The sequence below is a fragment of the Corvus kubaryi genome, unplaced genomic scaffold (assembly GCF_017639235.1).
Source record: "Corvus kubaryi isolate FWS band 111438036 unplaced genomic scaffold, C.kubaryi_AGA036_p1.0 68, whole genome shotgun sequence".
NCBI lineage: Eukaryota > Metazoa > Chordata > Aves > Passeriformes > Corvidae > Corvus > Corvus kubaryi.
This window is the reverse complement of record NW_024582056.1, coordinates 20891253-20914713: the sequence shown is the minus strand read 5'-3', so window position 1 is coordinate 20914713 and position 23461 is coordinate 20891253. Positions and strand designations below refer to the sequence as shown.

Here is a 23461-nt window from a genome sequence, read left to right as displayed (position 1 = left end):
ATTTTTTTAATTGACAATTTTGCATTGTTTCAAAACAATTTCACAGACAATTTGATCCTATAGCAAACTAAGATATGTCATATTTCTAGTCTCATTTTTATCCTAGTTTTGCTTTCAGAATTTTGTAATTTTCTGAAAACCAACACGTCTTCTCTTCAAATATCTCTAAGTACTACTTAGACAAGTACTGCTACGCTTATGACAAAAGTACCTCCTCACCTGCATTGGATTATACTTTTAAAATATCTCATGTTAATGCACATCTTCCACACCTTTCATAACTTTCTTGTTGACCCTTTAAAGTGCTAATGTTAATGTATGAAGTGTTAATGCTCAAACTGAGTGCATTATTTTGATAATGGTTACATCAGTTCTATAAAAAGGGAGAATACCCATTCCAGTTGTATTTGATGTTCCTCTGGTTTTCTTCAGAGTATTAGCTATCAAAAGCTTTGTTCTGAGAGCTCATGTTTAGCTGATTATGTCCAGGTCCTCTTTAGCACTGTCTCATGCCAGTCATTCTCCCTCAGATTCCAGGTGTGCCCTTAAGGCTTTATCTTGAATGCATGACCTCCAATTTGACTGGCTTCAGAGGAGTATTTTTGCAAGTGAGACAAGCTTACAAAGCAATTCAAAGCAGTTTATCTAAGTGAATTGCTCTTATCTCTATTTATAAGAGCAAAGTAGTCATTCGGTATTTTTGTCTAGGTGATTTCTAATAGCACCAGGCCAAGAATAACACCAAGACAACCTAATGACAAATCTTCACTTAGAATTACTCCTCTCAAGAACTGTCACCTGAATCACTTACTATGATCTTATTATCACTTATGAGGAAAGACTGAGGGAACTGGGCCTGTTCAGCCTTGAAAAGAGACAACTGCAAGGGGACCTCATCAATTTGTACATGTATGTGAAGGGAAGGTGTTAAGAGCATGGAGCTAGGCTCTGCTTAGTGGTGCCAAGCAACAGGACAAGAGGAAACAGGCGGACACTGATGCTCAGGAAGTTCCACCTGAACATGAAAAAGAACTTATTTTCTGTGCTGGTGAGCAAGAACTGGAACAGGTTGCCCAGAAAGGTTGTGGAACCTCCCCCACTGGAAATATTCAAGAACTATCTGGATGCAATCCTGTGCAATATGCTGTAGGATAACCCTGCTTGAGCAGGGAGGTTGGACCAGATGACCCACTGCCGTCCCTCCCAACCTGACCCATTCTGTAATTCTATGATTCTTTGAGCTACATAGAATTTGCACTCCTCATTGTATTTATGAGAATAGCATGCTGCTTTACATCAGATGGAAGCTATTGCATCAACATTACCACCTTTGTCTACCAGACTTAAATTCAAACACATTTAATCAAATATTTTTCATAAAAATATGTTGACTAGCATTCAACTATTGGCATTTAATGATTGTATCCAAGGTCAATACTTCCATGATTCTGTTCCTAATCTGGGTCAAACTATCAATGCTAGGCTAGCCTGTGTCATCCTCCTTAACCTTTTTAAAATATATGCCCAATGTAAGCTTTTTTTTAGTAGCCTGGCATTCCCCAGTATTCCATTGCCATTCCAGAAGCTGTGCTGTGAACAACAAAATTAATGGAGCCATGGGATTCTGTTGATTTGGATTCTTCAGCCCCTAAATAGGCATAATTATGACTAAAATTTCTTCTCCATTAGCCCTCTGAAAATCCCATCTAGCAGTCTAGAACTATATCTGAGTAAAGTGGATGGCTAATATATACACACTGACTGGCTGACTGTTTGCTGCTAACAAGAATGTGTAAGAGCTGAGCTTTTTGCTTACTATTCCTTCACTGAGGAAACAAATTTACATTTATTTCCTCAGTGACATAGCAATTTCCACAAAACTTACAGGACCATAATGACTTCCTCCAAATCAGATTGAAACTGGCCAAAAAGTCATGGAACAACAGATAAACAGATAACATAAATCTTGTTTAGAACATCACAACCAACGTGCATTCATATTTTTTACTTTGGCAATCTTTCCTAACTTTGTTTTATTAATGTTTAGTTAAAAAATGGTCTAGTATTGATGTAACATAGTTGCTCTATAGATATTACCAGGTAGCCAGACAGTTTTACACTTCTATGCAGAGGTGACAAATTGATCAAAAGCGGTACCAGGCTGCCCTCGGAGGTTCTGCTCCATCTGTCCCACAGGTGTGGGCACGCCTCAGGGAGCAGATCCTCTGCCAGCCACGGGGTGTGGTGTCGGGGAGGATCCAGTCGTCAGTGTGTCAGGCACAAACAAGTTGCACTTATTTTCAAATTTATTTGCAAAACATACTGGTAGAATGTCCTGAAGTTGCGTCAGGAGAGGTTTAGGCTGGATATCGGGAAAAGGTTCTTCACCCAGAGGGTGGTTTGGCACTGGAACAGGCTCCCATGGTGTGCTCTTGGGGATCGTTCTGTGCAGGGCCAGCAGCTGGACTCGATGACCCTTGTGGGTCCCTTCCAGGTAAGAGTATTTTACGATTCTATAAAAAAATTCTTAAAGTTTTGTCGGGAATCTTTGGCTCTCTTTTAGAAGAATAAATTTAACTTTTCCCTCCCGATAAGCTCTTATCCCCAGACTCCCGGTCCCCCCCTCCGTAGCCAGGACAGCTTGTCCTCCTCCTCTCCCTCCCTTTCCCGCCCCCGACCGGTCGTTCCCGAAGGAAAACAAACGTGGAAGATTGCCCGGGGGCGGTGGAGGGGGTGTGCGTGTGGCGGGCGGGGGCTGGGCCGCTCCCTGCGGCGGAGGGGGAGCCCGGCGCCGGCTCCCGCCCAGCGTCCCGGGGCCGCCGCCGGCCGCGGTCAGCGCCTGTGACACGGCCGCCCCATGGTGAGGGGGTGAGCGGGTGAGGGACCGCGGGCGGGGGTCGAAGGGAGTGGGGACCAGCGGGCAGCGGGGCCGGGGCGGCTCCGCTTTCGCTTTCGCTCCCGCTCCCCGTGCCGGCGAGGCGAGGGAAAGAGCCGGGCCGGGCCGGGGCCTGGCGGGCGCGCGGTGGGCCCTGGGCTGGGCCGCTGCGGACGGGGCCGGTAGGAGCCGCAGCGCGGAGCGAGCGCCGGGATTCCCCCCGCGACTCCCGGTTCCGGGCCCTCGGCGAGGCCGCGGCGGCTGCCGCTCCCCCCGGCCTGGCCCCGAGCGGCGGGACTCGTCCCGCTCCCGCCCCTGCCCGGCGGAGGAGCTGAGGGTGCCCCCAGCAGCGGCTGGGCCCGAGGTCCGCGGTCAGGTCGTGGGGAGCTGATCCGGGACAGAACTTGTCACACCAGCGTGGATTGTCTGTATTTATTTATTTATTTATTCATTCTATGCAGCGTGACAAATTGTTTAGCCTGGTATTGCTCAAGCTTTTAAAATAGTCTATCAGGAAAAAAGAACTAGTTTAGTCTGCTTGAAGCCTTTATTTAAGACTTAAAGTCTGTTTTTATTTTTTATGCTTCTGCTCTGTTCACACTCGCCTTGTCTTTCCAGGGCATGGTACAGGCAGGGTAGGCCTCCGGAACCTGTTGGTCTTAAGCTGCACCAGAGGAGGTTTAGGTTGGACATCAGGAAGAATTTCTTCACAAAAGGTTGATTGGACATTGGAATGGGCTGGGCAGGAAGGTGGTGGAGTCACTGTCCCTGGAGGTGTTTGAGGAAAGACTGGCCATGGCACTTAGTGCCATGGTCTAGTTGACAGGGTGGTGTTGATAGGTTGGACCTGATGATCTCAAGAGTCTTTTCCTGCCTAATTGATTGTGTGGTTCTGGGGTGAGACCGGAGGCATAGTTCTATTGATACTGAGAATTCAGTATTAGGGCTCTGATTGCAGGTTGAACTGCTGTGGCCTCTTATGGCAGGTGTCAGCCCACTGCTGACTCGCTCCACCGGTTCAGCTGTGTGCAGAAGGTATTCACGTGTTAGTCATTAGGTATTTTCTGCCCTTCTGCAGCTGGCTTAAACATATAAATCCAGGACAAAATGCCTGTTGTCTGCTCTGATCTCTCAAAATGCACTCATGTGCCCTTGCCTTGCCTGGAACAAGTCTGTCTTGCCACGTGATCCACAAGAGCACAGATCTGCTGAGAACCACAGCCTGACACGTACAGCTCCTGATTCTGGGTATTCTGTGGGAGATCCCAAACGTGTGGTTGCTTATCCCACTAAGCAGTTTCATGTTACTTTGTAAACACACTGGGGCTGGTGACTATGCCTTATTTCAGCCTAACAAAGCTATTTTCTTTTGATTTATTTTACAGACAGAAGGAAAAAGATGTAATTTAGTCCCAAAGTGCAGTTTGGCTGTAGCCTACCACAGGAGCGTGTTCCTCACTAACTACAGGCCTCAGCCAAGTGAGCAATAGTGTATATGGTGTCACTGCAATTTTGGGGCCAGTACCACTCTAGGAAATGTTTCCGGTCACCTTAGGGAGAAGGCTGTTGTATGTCCTTATATTCTAATTAATTTTATTTACAGGGAAAAGCTTTTTAACCTTTCAATCCTTATCAACAAGGCATTTATGCTGGAAGTACTTTTTCTAGTGGCAGTGGTTGTCTAAAGTGTTGTGAGTGAATTAAAATCAAATCGATGAATTACACTGTGTTTCCCTGGGCAAGCAGAACTCCTGAGGTTTGTTGTGCGTTGTTGTACTGCATTTGAACCGAGAGCAGCAGGCAGTTTAACAAAAGTTCATGAATGTTAACATTTGAGGCGTGTAAGCAGCATTTTCTGAAATTCATAATAACAAGTATGTTACCCTACATGGGAAGAGTTTTACCTCTGGTTGACTGCAACTACGTGACTTGTGCTGCTACAGCATGCTTTGGATATGTCTTTTTTATTGACATAGTTGACTGGAAGTTATTCTGCATCTCAGTCTTGATCACTTCTGGATTAGTGTTATTTTAGTTACTGATATTCAGATCCAAGGACAGAGGTAAAATCGCCTTCCTAAGAAGCTGAAGTTGAGTGCAGTGTTTTCACTTGCCTGAGGAGAGTGGTTTGTAGGCCAGACAGGGCTGCTGCTCAGAGGGATCTTGAGGGGATGGAGAAATGGGCCGATAGAAACCTCGGAAGTTCCAGCAGAGGCAGTAAGAAAGCCCTGCACCTAGAACAGGTTGGGAAGACTTGATGGAGAGCAGCCTTACAGAAAAGGATCCGTGTGTTGTGGTGGACCACATGCTGGTTAGAGGGCTGGAGCACGTGATACTCAAGGAGAAACAGGGGTGGGTTTGTTCAGCCTTAAGAGAAGGTGAAGGAAGGGGAGATCTTAGTGTTGTGGGTAGAAGCTGTAGAGCTAGGCTGCTCTTGGAGGTGCATGACAGTGGGATGAGGAGCAGTGGACACAAGCTGGTTTGGCTACAAGGAAGGTCTTTGTTTTGTTTGGTTTTAACCTGTACAATAGTCAAACACTGAAGGAGGGGTCTAGTGAGTGTGAGGAGTGTCCATCCATGGAGGTGTTAGAACTTGACTGGACAAGGGCCCATGCAATGACGTCTAATTCAGCTTGTACTGGATGGCACATGAAAATCCTGCCATCCTAAACTGTCCTGTTACTTTGTGATTACTGAAAGAACAGGCATTCTTACTTCAGAAATTAACTGTTTAAATTATGCTTAGGAGAACACAAGTCAAATAAAGTATGCAAGGTTTCCTTGAAATTGCATCAGCTACAAGCAGAAACGCATAATGTTAATTTAATTTATTTAATGTTAATATTATATGAACTTAAAAAAAAGTAAGACACTGCATTGATAATTTATGTCTTAGAATTTTTGTTGCAGAAGCTACTATACTATTTGAGAGAAAATTAAGCAGGAGACCTGATGTGAATGTAGAGTTCTTATATTTCTTTCTTAGTTTTTCAAACTTGCTGCACAGTGAATTTTAGGCAGCAGTGTCTTTAAGAAATTGGTAGACACTGTCATGGAAGTTCCTTTACTGTCTGAGAATTCTTAACGAGAAGAAAAAAAATGACTACCCAGAGCCCTGCATGCAGCCAAATATTCAAAATTCAGATAATCTACCCAAGGCACATGACCATTGTTTACATTAACTCTTTTCACAGTGCTCCAGATTGTAAATCATCTAAACTATCGGTTTTGGCTCTCATCAATCTCTAGATGTCATGAAAGGTTAAGGACAAAGTTATGGTGAATTTAGCTTAGTCTCTGCTGCATTTCTTCTAAGACAGAATGGGCTGTGTGTTTCTGTGAGTTCATGTTGTGTTATATGTTTGAAGAATTTGTGTCATCGCTTCTTCAAGATGATTCAGTATGAAAGAAAAGCATGACATGGCTATTAAACATCTTTAAAGAACCAATTTTTAATTACTTCTAGCTCATAAACTCATGGATTAGTGTATAATCTGTCACAAAATTAAATGTGTATTTGAAGAGGAAGTACTGCAGTTTGGAGTATGATGCTTTTTATCTTCTGGACATTATAAAAAAAAAATCAGTTCTAGACTCTGAATAGAGGTCAGCTGTGATATATGAGTGCCTCTTTCCAAAGTTATGGACTGTAGTGACCAAGGTATAATAGAATGTATTTTTTACCATCTTGCATTTAAACTGCTGTTTTTAGAATGATCAAAAGAGTAAATCAGTATAAAAGGATTAAAGTTCTTTTTGCAACCTGAAAAATGTGAAGTCACCTTCCCACTGCATGTTTATTGGAAGGTTTGCTTGAAGGACTGTTAATATTAAACGCCTTAGGTTAGGAGGGGATTTGTAAGACTGCTTGGTAGTGTGTCTTTATAATTTGGAGTGGGGATAATTTAGCAAAGACTGCAAAGTCAGTTGATGAAATAATTTCCTTCTGAGGTTCTGAAAAAAAAAAGATGTCTCATTGAAACATTAAAGATTGACTTCCCCTAACTTGATCTACTCTGAGTAAACATTCAGTTTTCCATAGTTTTCAGTTTCTTTGTTGGGTGGGATGGATACAGGAGGAGAGTCTTCTGTTAGCATTCCGTTCTTCCGAAAAATGCAGCATTGTTTTATTTGCAACTGTCTTCCTCCCTATACCAGAAGTGCTCTCCCTTTCTTGCTGGAAGATGCTTCCACACTTGACTCCTTTGAGTTTGGAGCAGGTTTGTATGTGTGCTCTCTGCAGCCTGCATGAGAGGCCTGGGGCTGAACACTGAGCAGTTCAAAGACCCAGTGCCGTCAGCTGGTGTCTGCCCTCATGTTCTCTCTGCCTGCAGGAATCACAGGTCTCAGAAAAACATCAACACCCTCCCTCTGCATTTTCACACCATAGGTAGATGTGAGAAAAGTAATGTCTAGTTTCACTGTTGATAATATGTTTGACTGTGGGAAAAACAGGAATGTTTTTTAAGCTGTTACATTCTGCTGTGCCTCACCTGTACCAGGAGGATTATGCTGGGTTAATTACTTTAAATCAGTGTAGTTACTGAGAGAGGAAAATCAGGGAAAGCTTGCTGATACAGTTGCTGATGTAGTTCAGGTACTTCCATATAACCAAGTTAGCAAATATCTTTTTACTGACACTTGTGACAAAACTTTCTCATAGGTGTCTTCTTTCCCCTTGTGTGCATTCAGCATAATGGAATTTATTTAGGTTACTCCTATGCTCTGTAGATAAATGCTATTACATACAATACTACACATCTCTCTTTTAGAGAAGTGAAACTCAAAAATTATGTTTTATGCTATGCAGGGAACAGAATTCAGGCTCTTTATGTACCCACTGGTCCTGCAAATACTTCAGCAGCCTTTTTATACCCCTTGCTAGGTGATGCCTTAGTCATTTTCAGTAGGGGGCATACACAATTTGGAGTGCAAATCTTCATTCAGGAACTCTTAACACTTCCAGGAAATGGAATTCCAAAATTAATTTTATTCTGGTGTCTTTTCAGGACATGATTTACAATTTTTAAGATGATTCTGAATGTGAATTGGCAAAACATGAACTCTGATCAATCGAAGCATCTAATTGGAAGTTTTTTTCAAATCTTTTCATGTATCATTATGCTGCAAAGCATGTTTGCCTCTGCCTTAATTACTTTGCTGGTTTTTTTCTTGTTAGTGTTAAGTTTTATGAAAAATGATCCCCAAAGCCTGCAAATAAATAGAGATAATACAATTAAATGCAAATATCCAGATATTAAGTATTAACACTGCTTAATTGTGGTTTTGGGGGATGTGTGATCATTAGAAAGACTGATTTATTTTATTTTGATTTCTTTAAAAAGTGATTCAAGTTTACTCCTTGTTGAATTTTCCTTTGTTTTTAGGGATTTTTACCTTGGTGAAGGTATATTGGGCAACTGTTGACTTGAAAGCTGCTTTTAGGATGTCTGAAGATGAAGAAAAAGTTAAACTCCGCCGAATTGAACCTGCAATTCAGAAATTCATTAAAGTGGCAATTCCAACAGATTTGGAAAGGTTAAGAAAACACCAAATAAATATTGAGAAGGTTAGTGTTCACTTTTTACTAATGTAGTTCTTTTTACACTATTGAAGCAGTCACACTGAAAGATTATGTAGAGTTTTTGATGAGAAGTTGATGACAAAGTGCTTTAATTCAAATTTGGCTAAAGACGAATGTTCTATATTGTCGTGTAATTGTGTGCACAAAGGCCTTTACATTTGTAGTAAACATTGTTAGCAATAGTTTGGTTGAAATACTTGCATGATAATTTGCATTTTGTATCTTTTACATGCATTTTAGCTATAATGAATGTGTTACAGTACTTTTGTGAGCTTTCATGATTTTCTCTTAAATATTTTCTCTAAAATTAACTTTCAGCCATGTAAGCCAAACATCCCTAGAGGTAAAAGGATAATTTTATAGAATCTGATCCTGTTTATTTTACAGGCTACTTTTAAACAAAAATCACTAATTATGTCCAATTGCTTAGAGGAGCAACATTATTTACTTATGATGAAGCCAATATCTCTAACCTCATTTCATGAATATTGATTTAAACCTTAGGTTCCAGAGATAGTCCAAACAATTAATCTCCTAAATCACTGTTTGAAGAAACTATAAAATCAATATATAATGAAATTTGACCTTGAATACACCTTTTCAGAGGAAGTGGCTACCATCAATTCATCATCATTGCTTCTCAACTGTTTGAGAGTCCAACTTTCTGTATGACAGTTTTGGAAAACTTAAAAGCTATATCCTTAGGAAATGAGTTCTCTGTGCTTTTTCTTTCTTTCCATGTTTTCCCCATGAAAATTCTTGTTTTCTAAAGCACATTCCATGGATTGGATGGCCTTTCACTCCAAGAGGGAATAAAATGCATGTGTATCCAAAAGAGTTACAGCTGTCTGTAAGTCTCTATTAGATAACAGCAATTGACTTGGTAGTACAGGAAGGTGGAGATTTTGTTTGGCTTACTGCCCTAAGCTTTGTTGGTGATATGCAACAATCCTTTCAAAGTGCCAAAGGATGTTGTGTGAAACACTTTTTGCCTTTGGCTGGGGACCACTGTTGTGATGGGAAGATCCGTAAAGGTGACACAAAATGAGAAATGAAGGTATCTGGGTCTTACTGCAGTCTTACCTGAGTGTAGATGTTTGAATAAGACATTTATTGAAGAGCTTTTAGCAGGAGATATTATGACAAACTCCTGAGTTCTCTTCATGTCCACTGGCTGCTTTCAAGGAGAGATGGAAGGGATCCAAAGCAAAAGTATCAAAGTTTCTTTCTAAAGAGAGCTCTCTAGAGAATGGACTCGGAGCAAAAAAGATTGAGTGTTTAAGGTAACCTAATGTTTTATATTTCTGTTGTGGACTACAAACTATCTGACTATAGCACAATTATGATTTAATACCACAGAAATATGGAACTATAGAGTGATTTGGGTTGGAAGAGAAGCTTTAAAGATCATCTAGTCCAACCCACCTGCCATGGGGTGGGAACACATTCCATTACATCAGGTTGCTCAAAGCCCCACCCAACCTAGGCTTGAACACTTCCCGGGCTGGGGCATCCAGAACTTCTCTGGACAGCCTGTTCTAGTGCCACACCACCCTCATTATAAAAAAAATTTCTTACGACCAATCTCAACTTCTCCTCTAAATGTTTAAAAGCATTGCCCCTTATGCTGCCACTGCAGGCTTTAGTAAAAAGTCTTCGTCTTTCTCCTAAGCCCTCTTTATTTATGGAAAGGCTGCAGTAGGGTCTCTCAAGAGCCTACTCTTCTCCAAGCTCAACAATCCCAACTTTCTCAGCCTTTCTTCACAGGAGAGCTGTTGAGCCCTTGGACCATTTTTGTGGCTCTCCTGTGGACCTGATATAACAGGTTAGGATTCCATAGATGTTTTTACTTCATGGACCTCCCTTAATTTTACATGTATTTGTTCATAGAATGTTAAGGGGTTGGAATGAACCTTAGAGATCATCTAGTCCCAAACCCCCTCCCATGGGCAGGAGCGCCTTCCAGCAGGCTCAAGGCCTTATCCAGACTGGCTTTGAATACTGCCAGGGATGGGGCATCCACTGCCTCCCTGGGCAACCTGTTCCAGTGTCTCACCACCCTCACAATAAAGAATTTCTTCCTAATCTGTAACCTAAATTTCCCCTCTTTCAATTTGTACCCCTTGCTCCTTGTCCTATCACTACAAATCCTGATGAAGAGTCCCTCTCTGGTTTCCTGGTAGGCCCCCTTCAGACACTGGAAGGTTGCAATGAGGTGTCAGTGCAACCTCCTCTTCTCCAGGCTGAACAGCCCCAGCTTCCACAATAAATAATGTCAATACTATCTCTTCTCAAGCTTTCCTATCCTTGAGGCCCCCAGGGTGAACATTGTCCAGGAGAGTGGCCTACTTTGTGTATGCATGACAAAGAGAAGTCAACAAGGAGGAATTCTCTGACCACGTGTCATTGCTCTGGGTGTGCTAAGTCATTGGATTCTTTGGGCTCGTCACTAGCATATTTGGAATTTTGAAGCAAAGTAATAAAACCTCTAAATATATAAAGCTGATGAATGTGCTGAGCATTTCTAGTAGAAATTATGAAGAGCAGTCAAAGTTTCCTGAGAAATTTTTTGTCACAGGATTTTTTATCATTAGTTATTTGGACAGTGTATTACAGTCAGTTGAAATTAAATAGGTGGTTTTTCCCTAAACCCCTGAGAAATTCCTTTTTCAGTACTCTTTCAGGGATGACTAAATTGGAAGATCTACTGTTGATACAGGACTTCTTGACCTTTTTTTTTTTTAAAGAACATTGGCAGCAATTTTAATGGCATAGCAATTTATTCAGAGGTTGTTGTTATTCTGTTTATAGAGGAATGATGTTAATCTAACTTTGTTGAACACTAAACCTCTTATCTTCTATAGAACTACAAAGTCCTAACATGAAAGAACTTTTTGCTCTGAAAATAAGCAGTAACTTCAGATTTCTCATTGTATTTTAGGAAGCTGAGTAACTTGTGATCTTTATTGCTGTGGCATCTAAAATTATGAAAATAATTATGGAAAGATAGAGGCTGTGAAGAAAGGTTTTTATTGGTAGCAAAGCATATTAAGAAATTGAGGAATTAAACTTTACATTAAAATACCTTACAAATCATGGTAAATATTTTACCTTGTTATCTAAACAATTAAAAAAATATTCTAGTATTGTCTAATATTGTAAATGCATTCTTTGATAGCACACATTCCAGGAATCACTGCTTCTACTTCTATTATTTTACTATCCTTTTTATGCTAAAGTCTCTACATTATTTGTGTCAACTGCCTATAGGAGAGACCGATTTATTTTAATGATGAAAAGGTTGATATGTGATAATAGGCAGTTCTTTTGCCAAACTTGCTCTCTGCTAATGTAATAGTCTGGTCTGTGGGCAGTACTGTAGGAATAGTTGCCCACTGAAGTTAGTGGGGCCTCATGAAGGTGCCAGATCTGGCCTGTTGGCTCTTGTAGCTGTGTTTGTAGCTATGTAGAAATGTTGAGTGTAAATGTAGACAGTAGCATTGTGTAATGAATGCCATTTTCTGTGTCAATAGTACCAGATACCTCATTGTCCTATATGACCAGTACTGCTTATTCACAATTCCATTCTCTTCTCCTTCTTCTGCCACTTGTTCTACTGCCAAGTGAATTATGCCACAGCAGTGTCAGGATGCAATATCACTTGGATGTTAAAAACATGCTGAAACCCTGGTTGTCTGTACTTCAGTAAAATATACTGTACAAATTTTTTCACAAAATACATTGCTATTTACCTCTCTAATTTTGCAGTGGAATTGTTTATGACTGGACTTCTTTACTGTCAGTTTTGGAAAACTAGTGATCATTTACCAAAGGTGGCTTTTTTTCTGCATAGCCAGTTGGTAAAAATAGCAATTCTAAGGAGTCGTTTTCCTCTGTTTTAGTATCAGAGATGCAGGCTCTGGGACAGATTGCACGAAGAGCACATCAATGCAGGCCGAACAGTTCAGGTAAGGATATGAAAATGGCTGTGCTACTGATGGGGTTAAATTACATACATAGTTCTGGTTACCTCAGGGATGGACCTTCAGAGAGACATATATTTGACAGGTGGGTTTGACAAGCACACAGTTTTGCTTTACTTCATCTGAAAGGTAGGAATTTCCTGATTGTGTCCTATGAGGCAAATACAGTCAGAAATGTTTCCATGTTCTTGAAGAAGCAAAAGTTTGGAGACTGTGATCTTTTGCAAACTAGCCTCTTACATTGTTAAATTAGAAGACAGCTATTGCAATAAGGGATACTGCTAATTTTAAAGCATGATTTCAGACATAGAGAACATCTGGACTACTAGTTTGGTGATCACATCTGTTGTTACGTGCATGATATTGTCAAGGGAGGAAATACCGGCACATTTGTCAACACGGGCATCATCTCAGTGACTTCATGCATAGTCATCCATAACTCAGCACACTGGGAATCTTACACTGTTTCTAAAAATACCTATGTCTTGATGAAAATGATGCAAGAAGCTCAGCCAGACATCAGCTAAATCGCACACAGCCAAAGAAGATTATCAGTACAGAAGAACACAGTGACCAGATCTGCAGCACTAAGTTTGCTGAGGCAGGTACAGCATCTAGTGGCTGGAACAGCTGCACTGCCAGTATTCTGGGGACAGACGTGTGTTCGCCAGGAGAGGCATCTTGTGTTCATTTCATAAATGTTGTTCAGAGGTGGGACCTGTCTTTGCTACTGTAAGTGACCTACACTGCATGTAGACAACCAGGATTTGCCTGCACAGGTGTCACAGTCCTAAACCAATGCATCTCGCAGCAGTTCTAATGCTGTAAATTCCCATCTTTGTTTCAGTGTCTTACTGACACTTATGGGAAATTAGACCAGACTAAAAATGACAAAAACACAAAAGCGGCTCGCCTCAGAAAGAAGAACTTAATCCTGATTGAACAATGGAATTAGATGGTAGGGAGAGCTGGAGATATGTATCTTTTTTGAGGAATGGAAGGTGTTAATGAGCTTTCTATTTAGTGTAGATGATAGGAAGTTACATGTGAAATCCTGTTGATTTTTCTGCTAATTGGAGATTTGAGTGTTTATTTTGATTTTCCACCAAGTACTTTTGAAATTTGAATACAAGTTTATTCTTCATATTCAAAGAGTCTTCCTAAGGTGGAAATTCTATTAAAACAATGGCCTTTTAACAGGTATGGTGTAGTAAGCCTGTGTTTTCTTATGTCTGTTCTCTAATCTGTTTTCACATCTGAGTTGTGGGAAAAGCTTCTCTTGTAACTTTAAATTATCAGTATAATTTCTTTAGCAAGACAAAAATCTATCAATAATTAGGGAAAAAAAAGTTGAAGATGTTCTTTTTAGATATTTTAAGTGCTTTAATAAGAAAACTGTTTATATGTCTCTAGAAACATTTATATTTGTCTTGAATCTAAAGATTGCTGTTTTCACTCTCTGTCAAAATAAATTTTCTTACATTTTATTTAATGCTTATTGCTTCTAGCTCTGGGTACAGATCTAGATGCATTAAAGTGGTTCACATTCTGATACCCAGAGAGCAGAAAAAGTATCTGGGTGCATGAAAGAAGAGCAGACTGGCTCTTTGTTTTAATTAAATAGTTAGAAGTCTGGAGTACTTGATAATAAATTATATGACATGTAGAATGTGTTTGCTGTAAGCTGTTTAAATGTTTACCAATGGACTTGTGATCTGTTTGTTTGCGAAGAAATCAGATTAATTATTGTGATACCAAATGTTCTCTGCAAGCACACACTTTGCTCTCAAAATTAGATGTTGTAAAAATACATTAGGAATCCCTAAGTCAATATTGACCCAAGGCATCCGCCACAGGTTTTAGACAAATATATGCACAGCCATTCTACATTTAATCCATGTGCACATAATTAGCCATTTTTCTGAATTTTCAGTTTACCCAGAATAATTACTTCTGTTGTACTTTTGATGATGGTCAAAATTATAATAGAAGTATAGATGAGCGTACATGTGTTGCTCTGCTTTCGGGTGACTGGGTGCCACTTTAAAAACTTCTATAAAGGAAAGTGAAGAAAACAGATAAATATATGCACAGAGTGTGAAGAGACACCTTCAAAAATACTGAGAAAATAACTCTTGTATATCATGTATTAGTTTTTCTGAATGTGCTCTTGTATATTTTCATTTTTAGGGACAGTCCATGGACTTCTTAAAATGTTAGGGCCTGAATGAATTTGCAGTTTTCTAGGCTTTGCCCACATACATGCTGACTGTACCACACAATTAGTTAATTATTGCAAGGTTTAAGCTAATTTCAATGAAATGGCAGTATTTTGTTGTAACATCTAAGGACTGCCCTGATCATTCCTGTGGTGAGAGGAAAGGAAATGCTGCAGTTACTAGAGAGGAAATAAGACATTAAACCAAAAAAAAAAAAAAGGAAAAATGCAGTGGATGAACAGTCTGGCTGTCCTGGGGTGATGTTGTGAAGCTGCTTTACTCCTTACCCGTCCGCTCAATGCCCAAGGACGCTGTGCCTTTAGGATGGGCCCGGGGGCGGGGCCAGAGCCGCGGGACCCAAGTGCGGGGCGGCTGAACGGCTCAGCCCAAGGGCTCCAGGGCCTGGGCAGGGCGCGGGAGGGAGTGCGCCGGGAGCGCTGTGCTGCTTTTTGGGGTTCCTTTGTGTTCCAGCTGGCTGGGAAAAGGCTCTGTTGGGTTTTCTCGTTCTTTTTTCCCTTCCCTTCCCCTTGCCTCAGTGCCTCCCTTCCCTCTTCGCTGGTCCAGGGAGCCTGCGGGGGCGAGCCCGCGAGGTGGCCCTGGCTGGTCCAAGCCCAGGTGTCTGTTCCCTCTCCAGGAATTTGTTGTATTTTGAGGGGTTTTTTTTAATCCTGTTCTACCCTGTTTTGTTTGGGTGTTAATAAACAGTTTGGTTTTTTCCACTCTCACTTGCTCTGACCCCCTTGTCTTACTGGTGGGTCTTACTCCTTTCCCCTGCGGAGGAGACACTCACTCCGGAGTGTTTCCTCCTGACGTTTTGACTCCAAAACTGAGACACTGGCTTTAGTGTGTATTCAGCCCATGGAGAGAGACTCTGTTGTGCAAAACACGTTTAGGCAAGTATGGTCTCTCCACTGTGTTGCTCTAACATGGAAAGCTGCTTGAAAAATGTTAATCTGTTTCTTTTTTTTCTTTTTCACTTTTATGGTTTCTAGTTCAGCTGAAAATGGTTTACAAGTAAAAGATTGTTTCTGATCAGCTCTTTTTTTGCATAAATCTTCAAAGTTCAGTTGTATGGCTCAGGTCTTCTGTGACATCTCTAAAATGATCTTCAGGTTAGGTACCTCTGGCATACAGTGTAGATATGCTGTGAGGGCATGAGGAGTAGTGCAGAGAACTTTATTTCTGCAGGAGATTGTTTCTGTTATCAGCTCATTACTGTGGCCATCTGCAGGGTAGAGAGATCCTTAAACTCAGAGTTCCTTTGACCTAGGCCAAGAATTTTGTAAGACTTGAGGGACACAGAGTAGAAGTGAACTGACTGTGGTAGTGATCAAAAAAAGCCAAATAATTTAGGATATATAAATGGGAGAGCAGTCAGTGTGGTTTCTCCTGCAATCTCTTTGATCAGCAGTAGTAGGATCCCAGGCAGAATAGTCAGTCCAGTTTGGGCACCATGCTTCTACGGAAGGCATGAAGTGAATAGGGAGAGACCAGTGAATGCAGTCAGAAACTGAGAAAACAAGACTTCTTGTAAAGATCAACAAATTAGTTATTTTGCCCAAAGAACACCTGACAGCATTGTGCTGTCTGTCTGCAAACAGGGAGAGGATGGCTGCAAGGAGGATAGGGCTTGTTTTTTCCTGTTTTGAACAGAGAGGATTAGAAATACTTGGTTTAAACTGAGGCCAGGGAGATTTCTGCTAGACATAAGAAGTGCTAGAGAATAATGAATTCTGGCAGTATGGCATGAAGGACGTTGTAGCTCTTCATGAAGAAATAATATAGGGACAGCAGATCATGCATTGAAGGGATAACTTCCCAAGGTTTTCACCAGTTTTATTTTCCTACGGTTTTTGTGAGAAAGCCATTTGAAACAAAGATTGTTGTTTGGTTTTGGAAGCCAATGGACCAAAATTGCAATTATTATAAAGAGAAATTCCATGTCTTTTGGGTTGAATTTGGAGAGTTCAAAACTCAGGAGTTCCCACAAATGAAAAGAGAATTTTGTATTACCTTCCTCACTAAATAAGCTTGGTTTTAAAAGTGCATACAGTTGGGATGAGAGCAATACACTTTTATGCTCTACCTAGAAATTAAACTGTGGCATTAAAATTATTATGAAAAGAAGTCACACTCATTTGCATATCCATAACATTTATAATGTTACACCCTGGTGAGCTCCTGGGATGTCTCTCCTCACAGCAGGGCTGAACTTTCTTGCTAGGCTGAATCCATTCACCTTCTGTTTAATTGACAGTACGTGGAACAAGAGTCCTCTCTTCAAAACCAAAAAGGAAGAGCTACTAAAATTAAATTTCACTAAATACGTGAATATCATCATCCAATTCCTCCATCTTCTTACTCAGAAATATCTCTCTTTGATCAGCAGGGTAATCATGAACAGTGGAAGTGAGGAGCTGGTTTAGACATTTCTTAGGGTGAGCAGTTCATACTTCTTGAAGCTTCTGTTCAGGATCTGTGCAAACTTCCATCAGCCAGTTGTGTTGTGTTGGTCACTGCACAGGACTTGTAATTTGCCCTGGCAGCAGCTGCAGTGGTACTGATCCCAAGCAGAGCTATGTTTTAACTCAATTTCAACTGTGAAATTCTCCTTTTCCTTTAGAAGAAGCTGCTGTGGAACCATTATTCTCTCATTGCAAACTCTGTTGTCACTGTTTCACAAGTTTTGTTTGATGTGTCTTTTATTGGTTTCTTGTCTCCATTGTGGCCAAATACAGGATAATAATAATTTTGTTTCCTGAAATAAAACAGCAGGATGAACCTTGGTTCCCTGCATTTAGTTCTCAGAAACCAGATAATTAAGTGTTATGTCTAGATAGTCCCATTTTGTTTCTTAAATGAAATTCCAAGATTCTATAAACCAAGAATTTTGGCACATGGTGCACTATGACATCTCCTTTTTTCAGTACTTAGGGGCAGACCATGGGGGGAAGATACCAGGAAGAGCGAGGTAGGCTGAGATGAGAAATGTATGAGGAAAGTTACTGGCTACCATGTTTCTAATTCAACTCAGTGTTTTCCAAAGTTTTTCGTTTTTTCATCTCCCTTTTTTTAAATGGTCAATCAGTGGTTTTACCTGAGGTTAGTCTTGAATAATGCAGCCTAATTTGGCTAATAGTACTCTTAATTTAAGCATACAACATAATCTAATCTAATTTTAGTAATTTGACACATGATTTTAACGAATCAGTAGTTCTTTCTTTGGAAGCTTGTGCAATGTTACTTCAACATGTTGTTGAATAATTTCCTTCCTTCTTCTCTAATTGTATTTTCTACTATTTTTTTCAGAAATATTAAAAGCAATTAATCCCACTAGTGTATATAAATAAAATTAGTTCCATCTAGTTCTTGCTTTTCCAGATAGGCAGTTTTGCCTTTCTAAGGCATTACCTGTACCTGGTTTGTATTCTGGAAGAAAACCTTTCTGTTTCTAACCACTCATTGGTGTCAGTCCATTCTCTTGTTCTGTTATGAGAATGTCTTGGGGTGACTTTATGATGTGTATCCCCTATCGCTGCTCTATGCCCAGAAATTAATTTTGTGCCTTTCTGTGCCTTTAAACTGAGCCTGAGAGGGGGGAAGAGGAAAAAAAAACAAGCAAACTTTTCAAAGCAGTTGTTCAAGGACACAGAGATAGATACAGACTCCTCTGCTTCTGCAGCAGCAAGAGCAGAGGAAGCACCCAGCTTGCTTTTCAGCCAGCTTTCAGCTCCTTTTCTCCAGAGGGAGATGGAGAGTTGAACTTTGTTTTCCTGGGACTTTGGGTTTTTTTCCCTTCTTCTCTTCTGGACTGTTTCAACATCAGAACACATTGGGAGAATTTTCCACCGAGGTCCCGGAGGTGGGCCTACACTGACCCAGCTCCAAGGAGGAGGAGAGAGACCACACCTACAGAAGGACTCTGAAATTTTCCCAGGTTTTTCTCCCCAGCGAGAGGTTTTATTATTCAGCATTATTATCCTTTTCCTGTGTATTTGTTAAATAAATAGGTTTTATCTCTTTCACTTTCCTCAGAGGAAAACTTTTTTTTCCCGAACCTGGTGGGGGAGAGATAGTTGTAACCTGCCTTCTCTCAGAGGATATTTTCCTCCACATTTGTCCAAACTGGCACAAATAATTAGTGGCACCCAAGGTGGGGCCCGTGAAGATTGTGAAGAGTGCCTATGCCAGGCTATATAGAAGCAGTGAGAGGCTTTTAGAGACTTGTGGCAAAGAAAGCCTTTGTGTTTAGGCCAAAATAACTCATCCTTAAAAAGATTAATAACCCCATGTGATAGCCTATGTTTGGCAGTGTGAAGGAACTTTGAGATTTTTCATGGAAGAGATGTTTTACACCACAGCAGATTGTTTCTTTCCAGGCGGGTCTGTTGTTGGTGGCAGGTTGGGAACCACATGCAGCTGAAGAAAACCTTTTTTTCCTTAAGTATAAGAGAGAGACTTTTCAAGAACTGCAACACTGACTAACATCCCATGTTCTGTTATCCTTTGTGCGACTTGAGTAAAAGGAGAGAAGTGCTGGGGGGGGGGGGCCCGGGGGAGGTTTGCTTTAATTTCTTCTTTCTTCTTTTTACTTCTAATTCTGTTAGTAGTAAAACTCTTTCTTTGTACCGCAACTGTTTAAGTTTGAACCTGTTTTGCCTCACAGCTCTCTAGTTTTCCTCAATATTTTCTTATTTTCTCTTGATGAAAGTAACAGATTTCATGTGCTTGACGCTTAGCTGCATCAAACCATGACAGAGAAGAATATTCAAAACAATTGGTTAAAAGTGCAACAAAGAATATAATTTATTCTATCATTGTAATGGAGAGAATATATTTTTATTACAGTCTTATTTTTTTATAATTAGATAAAAACTCTGTCCTAAAACAATAAGTGATATAATTTAAACCGTGAATTTTTTCTTTTCATTTGCAGGAAGAGAAAATTTGTGTGCATTTTTAGATTTTAAAAGCCCAGGCAGTAAAAAACCCCTTGAATGTAGAAAGAAATTTATCTTGTGGGAAATGCCTGCACACATACTCTTCTTGGTAGATGTGAATAGTTTATATCTTCTCAAAACTCTTGTAACTAAAGAAATATTTCTATTTGAGATTCCAATCAAATAAATATATTTGTTCTTTATCTGAAAAAAAAATTAAAAGAAAAAAGTAATCCTTCTTCTTTGTCTCTGAAGTCATCTTCACAAAATGAAAATGATAGTTCTGGGGTAGTTGGGGGTTATGAATGACTGTATCCTGAGGTCCTGTGATCGCCACAGTCACTTATTATTACAAAATAAGCAAATTTTGAGAAACAATCACTTACTTTATTTGTATATTATTGCAACTTGTTGAAGCTTGTGTAAATATTTTGGCAAAGACCTAAATTGATCAGAGAAACAGAAATAACTTCAGCAATTACACAGTGAATTAATTAGTTAAATACTTTAATTGAAACCGAAAATAAAGTGATTTTGAGAAGTGGATAAAGTACAGAATTGGCAGCCAGAAAATCAAAATAGTTGTGGCGATGGCTTCAAAAATGTTTCTCCCTTGATCATAAAGGTGATAGGTGCTTCCCAGGCACTGAAGGTGTCTGGTGTTCTCACGCAGTAAGCTAAAAAATAACTCTTAATACTCTTGCAGCAACTCCGTGCCAATATGAGAGAGATGGAGAAACTCTGTTTGCGAGTCCGGCAGGAAGACATCCCAGTTCTGCAGAGAATGATAAATCCCATTAAAGAGGAAGCTTCAACTGCCATTAAGGACTTCCTGGAGCTGCATTCTGAATCTGCAGAAGAACTTAAAAGGCAACTCAAAGGACAGGAGGATGCCTCTTTAACCAGATCTGCAACTCTAGGACAAGGTAGTAGAATTTAATTTCTCTATTTATTGTATCTCTATCATTGTATCCAGTATGCAGTTTCTCTGACCAGATGTAAATGAAGTAAACAAATGAGATTTCAGTTGAAGAGTACTGTTAATGAAGAAGTAGATTCCTTTCCCTACACCACACTTTTGTCATGACCTGTAACTGAATTTTGATAAGCAGAAAATGCTTAAGTATTTTTAAAAATTAAGTATCTATGGCCTTCCATGAGAAAGATCCTGTAGCCTTGGATCTTGAAATAGTGGACTGTTCATAGGAAGCAGAATACTTACATTCATGTTTCAAGGTAGCTTGGCTTCTTTTCCCCTCCCCTACAAAACACTTGATGATGTGCAAGTAATCATTTTGGCCATTTTCACTGAACTAAAAAAAACCAAGAAGATTTTTATATGACAGTGTAATACAGCATTGCTGAAATACATGGAAAAGAGGAGAAAGTCTCTAGGTAAAGAAAAACATCTCTTCCTGTAACATTTTAACTTGGTAACTGACAAGAAAGAAGAAAAGACTATAAATCCATTTAAATAAATGTTTTGAAAACACATAGTGATATGCTAGAAATCAGACATGTTTGCTGGTCTTCCCTCCTTTCTGTATAAAATGTCTTTCAATCCTTGTTCTACCATTCTGTCTTCAGGAGAAGTCTGTATTATGCCCGGGTGCTGGCTAGTGCTCTCTCCTGATGACCTGTGAGAAAGCTGGTTACATCAGGATTAAACCCTTCCACATATCTGTAATTAGTTTGATTGCTGCGGTAGCAGTATTACTTAAAATTATTTGAGCATTTCATGTGTCTTAAAATCTAAAGAGCATTCTTAGTCAGTGGCACTGTAGAAGAACCTGCTGTCAGATTTGTTTTTATGACCCTTCTTGTTGTTGCATGCAGAACTACAAGAACTCTTTCAAGGGTGATTAACAAGCCAATGACCCTCGTGGTTGAGCAGGGAGAGAAGTAGATTTGATGACCGGGCTTGCTTTCAAGAATGTCATGTGCAGTAGTATCAGAAAACCTTGTGAACATCAAGATATATCAAATACAGAGTCATAGAACCGTTTGGGTTAGAAGATGTAGATGATCATCTAGATCCTGCCATGGACAGGGACACCTCCAACAGACCAGGCTGCTCAGAGCCCCATCCAGCCTGGCCTTGAACTGTTCCAGGGGTGAGGGCATCCACAACTTCTCTGGCCAACCTGTGCCAGTCCCTCACCACCCCCACTGTAAAAACCTCTCTTCTTCCAAGGCCAACCAGAAAAGATTGAATTAGCTTCTGACATACAAATCTTGACCTCTTCAACACCTTCAGCATCTTGTAATTGGTTATTAAGTAGTTTGTCCTAATATCTTTGTGGATTTCAAACTCTCTTGCAGTCCTCTGGGACCACCTTATTGAAGTTCTTAAAAATACGCTTGAAATTTCAGAGGCTGTTTCTTAAAAATGCTCTGGAGTGAATTTCATCAAGCCCTCAGACCCTAAATAGGCCTAGCTCATCTAAATATTTTTGACCTCTTCTCTTTGTTTCCGCCTCTCTCTCTTTTTCTTTCTTATTTAAGTTAATTGCATCAGAGATCTGCTTAAAGGGACCTTTTTATCTGGCAATGCACTTATACTTCTTTGGTCTCCCTCTAGCTTCAAAAACATTCACAGAAACTTCCTTGCTACCGTTTATTCCCCTTGGTAGTTGCAACGTATTTATGTCCTGGTCTTTCTGATATTAACTTTCTGTGTTTATATTTTTCTTTGTACTCATATTGTGTGTCAAATTCTTGACATCCAGGGCATTGAAGAGCTCTTGCTGAAGCCATAAACATCCTCCTTTGCATCAGGATAATTTGGTGTCATCTTCAGTGCAGCCTGTTTTTTAGTGTCTGCCAGCAATTCTGCAGTCCAGTTCTTCCACATAATTTCTATTAATTTTACCCAATTTGTTGACATGTCTTTTGTGGGGAACTCATTGTCTTCAATATTCAGTGATTCCCTTCATATATATTAGCCATTACTTTCAGTCTCTTTGTGAGCTCTTCTCTGTTTGGATCAGAACTAAATTTAAGATATCTTTTCTCTTGGTGACTTTCTTCAGTTGTTCTCAGTACATTCCAGTATTCTATTGGAAAGGCCTTGTCCTGGCTTACTGCTTTTCTTTTTTATACAACCCCACAATTACATAGGTGGCACATGGCAACTAAAGTTTAATTTCAAAGAACAGGATTGCTTCTGAAATCAAGGTGGAATACCTTTGAAGTATGGAGGACATTGAGTATAACAGCACTTCAGAAGGACAATAAATTGATCAGAAAGATGGGGATGAGAAGAGCAGAAAAAATATTGCTGGAATGACAGGCATCTGCAAGTCTGCTCAGGAGTGTGGAATTAATTCACCCCATTTAAAGTGAAACAGACAGGCAGACAACTAAATACAATTAAACAGATTTTTTTTTTTTCAAGTTTGCCTTCCTGTGCAAGCAGCCCTGTTGAATTGCTAACCCAGACACAGTATATTGCCTATTCTTTTGTGCTTAGAGGCTGCAGTCCTGAAAGCAAATCTTGGCTGTTGATCTTAATCAAAGGAGGTTCAATACATGCCTGTTCTTTGAAGCATGTTGCTTCCCATCTGGTAGAGAAGGAAGGAGTTTACAAATTCAAATCTCCCATTTAGAAAGCATGTCAGTGATATGATACAGTCCCTTCCCCCATTCACCATCCTCAACTGAGGGCTAATAGAAATGGAATTTAATTGCATATTAAACAAATATTAACAAAAGGTGAGACTCCACTCTTAAAATTACTAAAATCTTTTAAGCAACATATTCAATCTTCCACAGCATTAGATTTTTATCTCGCGTGTAATGAGGTGTAAAGCTCCTGTGTGAAATCTGCAGAGATGTTTTGTATTATTGTATTTCTTTGG

At 40.1% G+C, this 23461-nt stretch overlaps 1 protein-coding gene across 3 annotated transcripts in view; it reads left to right on the top strand.

The window, feature by feature from the left end:
• Nucleotides 1–2265: 2265 nt before the first annotated feature.
• Nucleotides 2266–23461, top strand: part of STX17 (syntaxin 17) — a 28810-nt gene continuing 7614 nt past the window's right edge. The window contains exons 1-4 of one of the 3 annotated variants that reach the window (XM_042048952.1): nt 2266–2494; nt 8263–8444; nt 12362–12427; nt 20308–20527. In XM_042048952.1, the coding sequence (XP_041904886.1) occupies nt 2422–2494; nt 8263–8444; nt 12362–12427; nt 20308–20527 (541 nt within the window). In that variant the 5' untranslated portion in view covers nt 2266–2421. Of the gene's footprint in view, nt 2495–2754; nt 2877–8262; nt 8445–12361; nt 12428–20307; nt 20528–23461 lie in introns of those variants that run through there. The other 2 variants (XM_042048953.1, XM_042048954.1) reach the window with 2 other exon arrangements.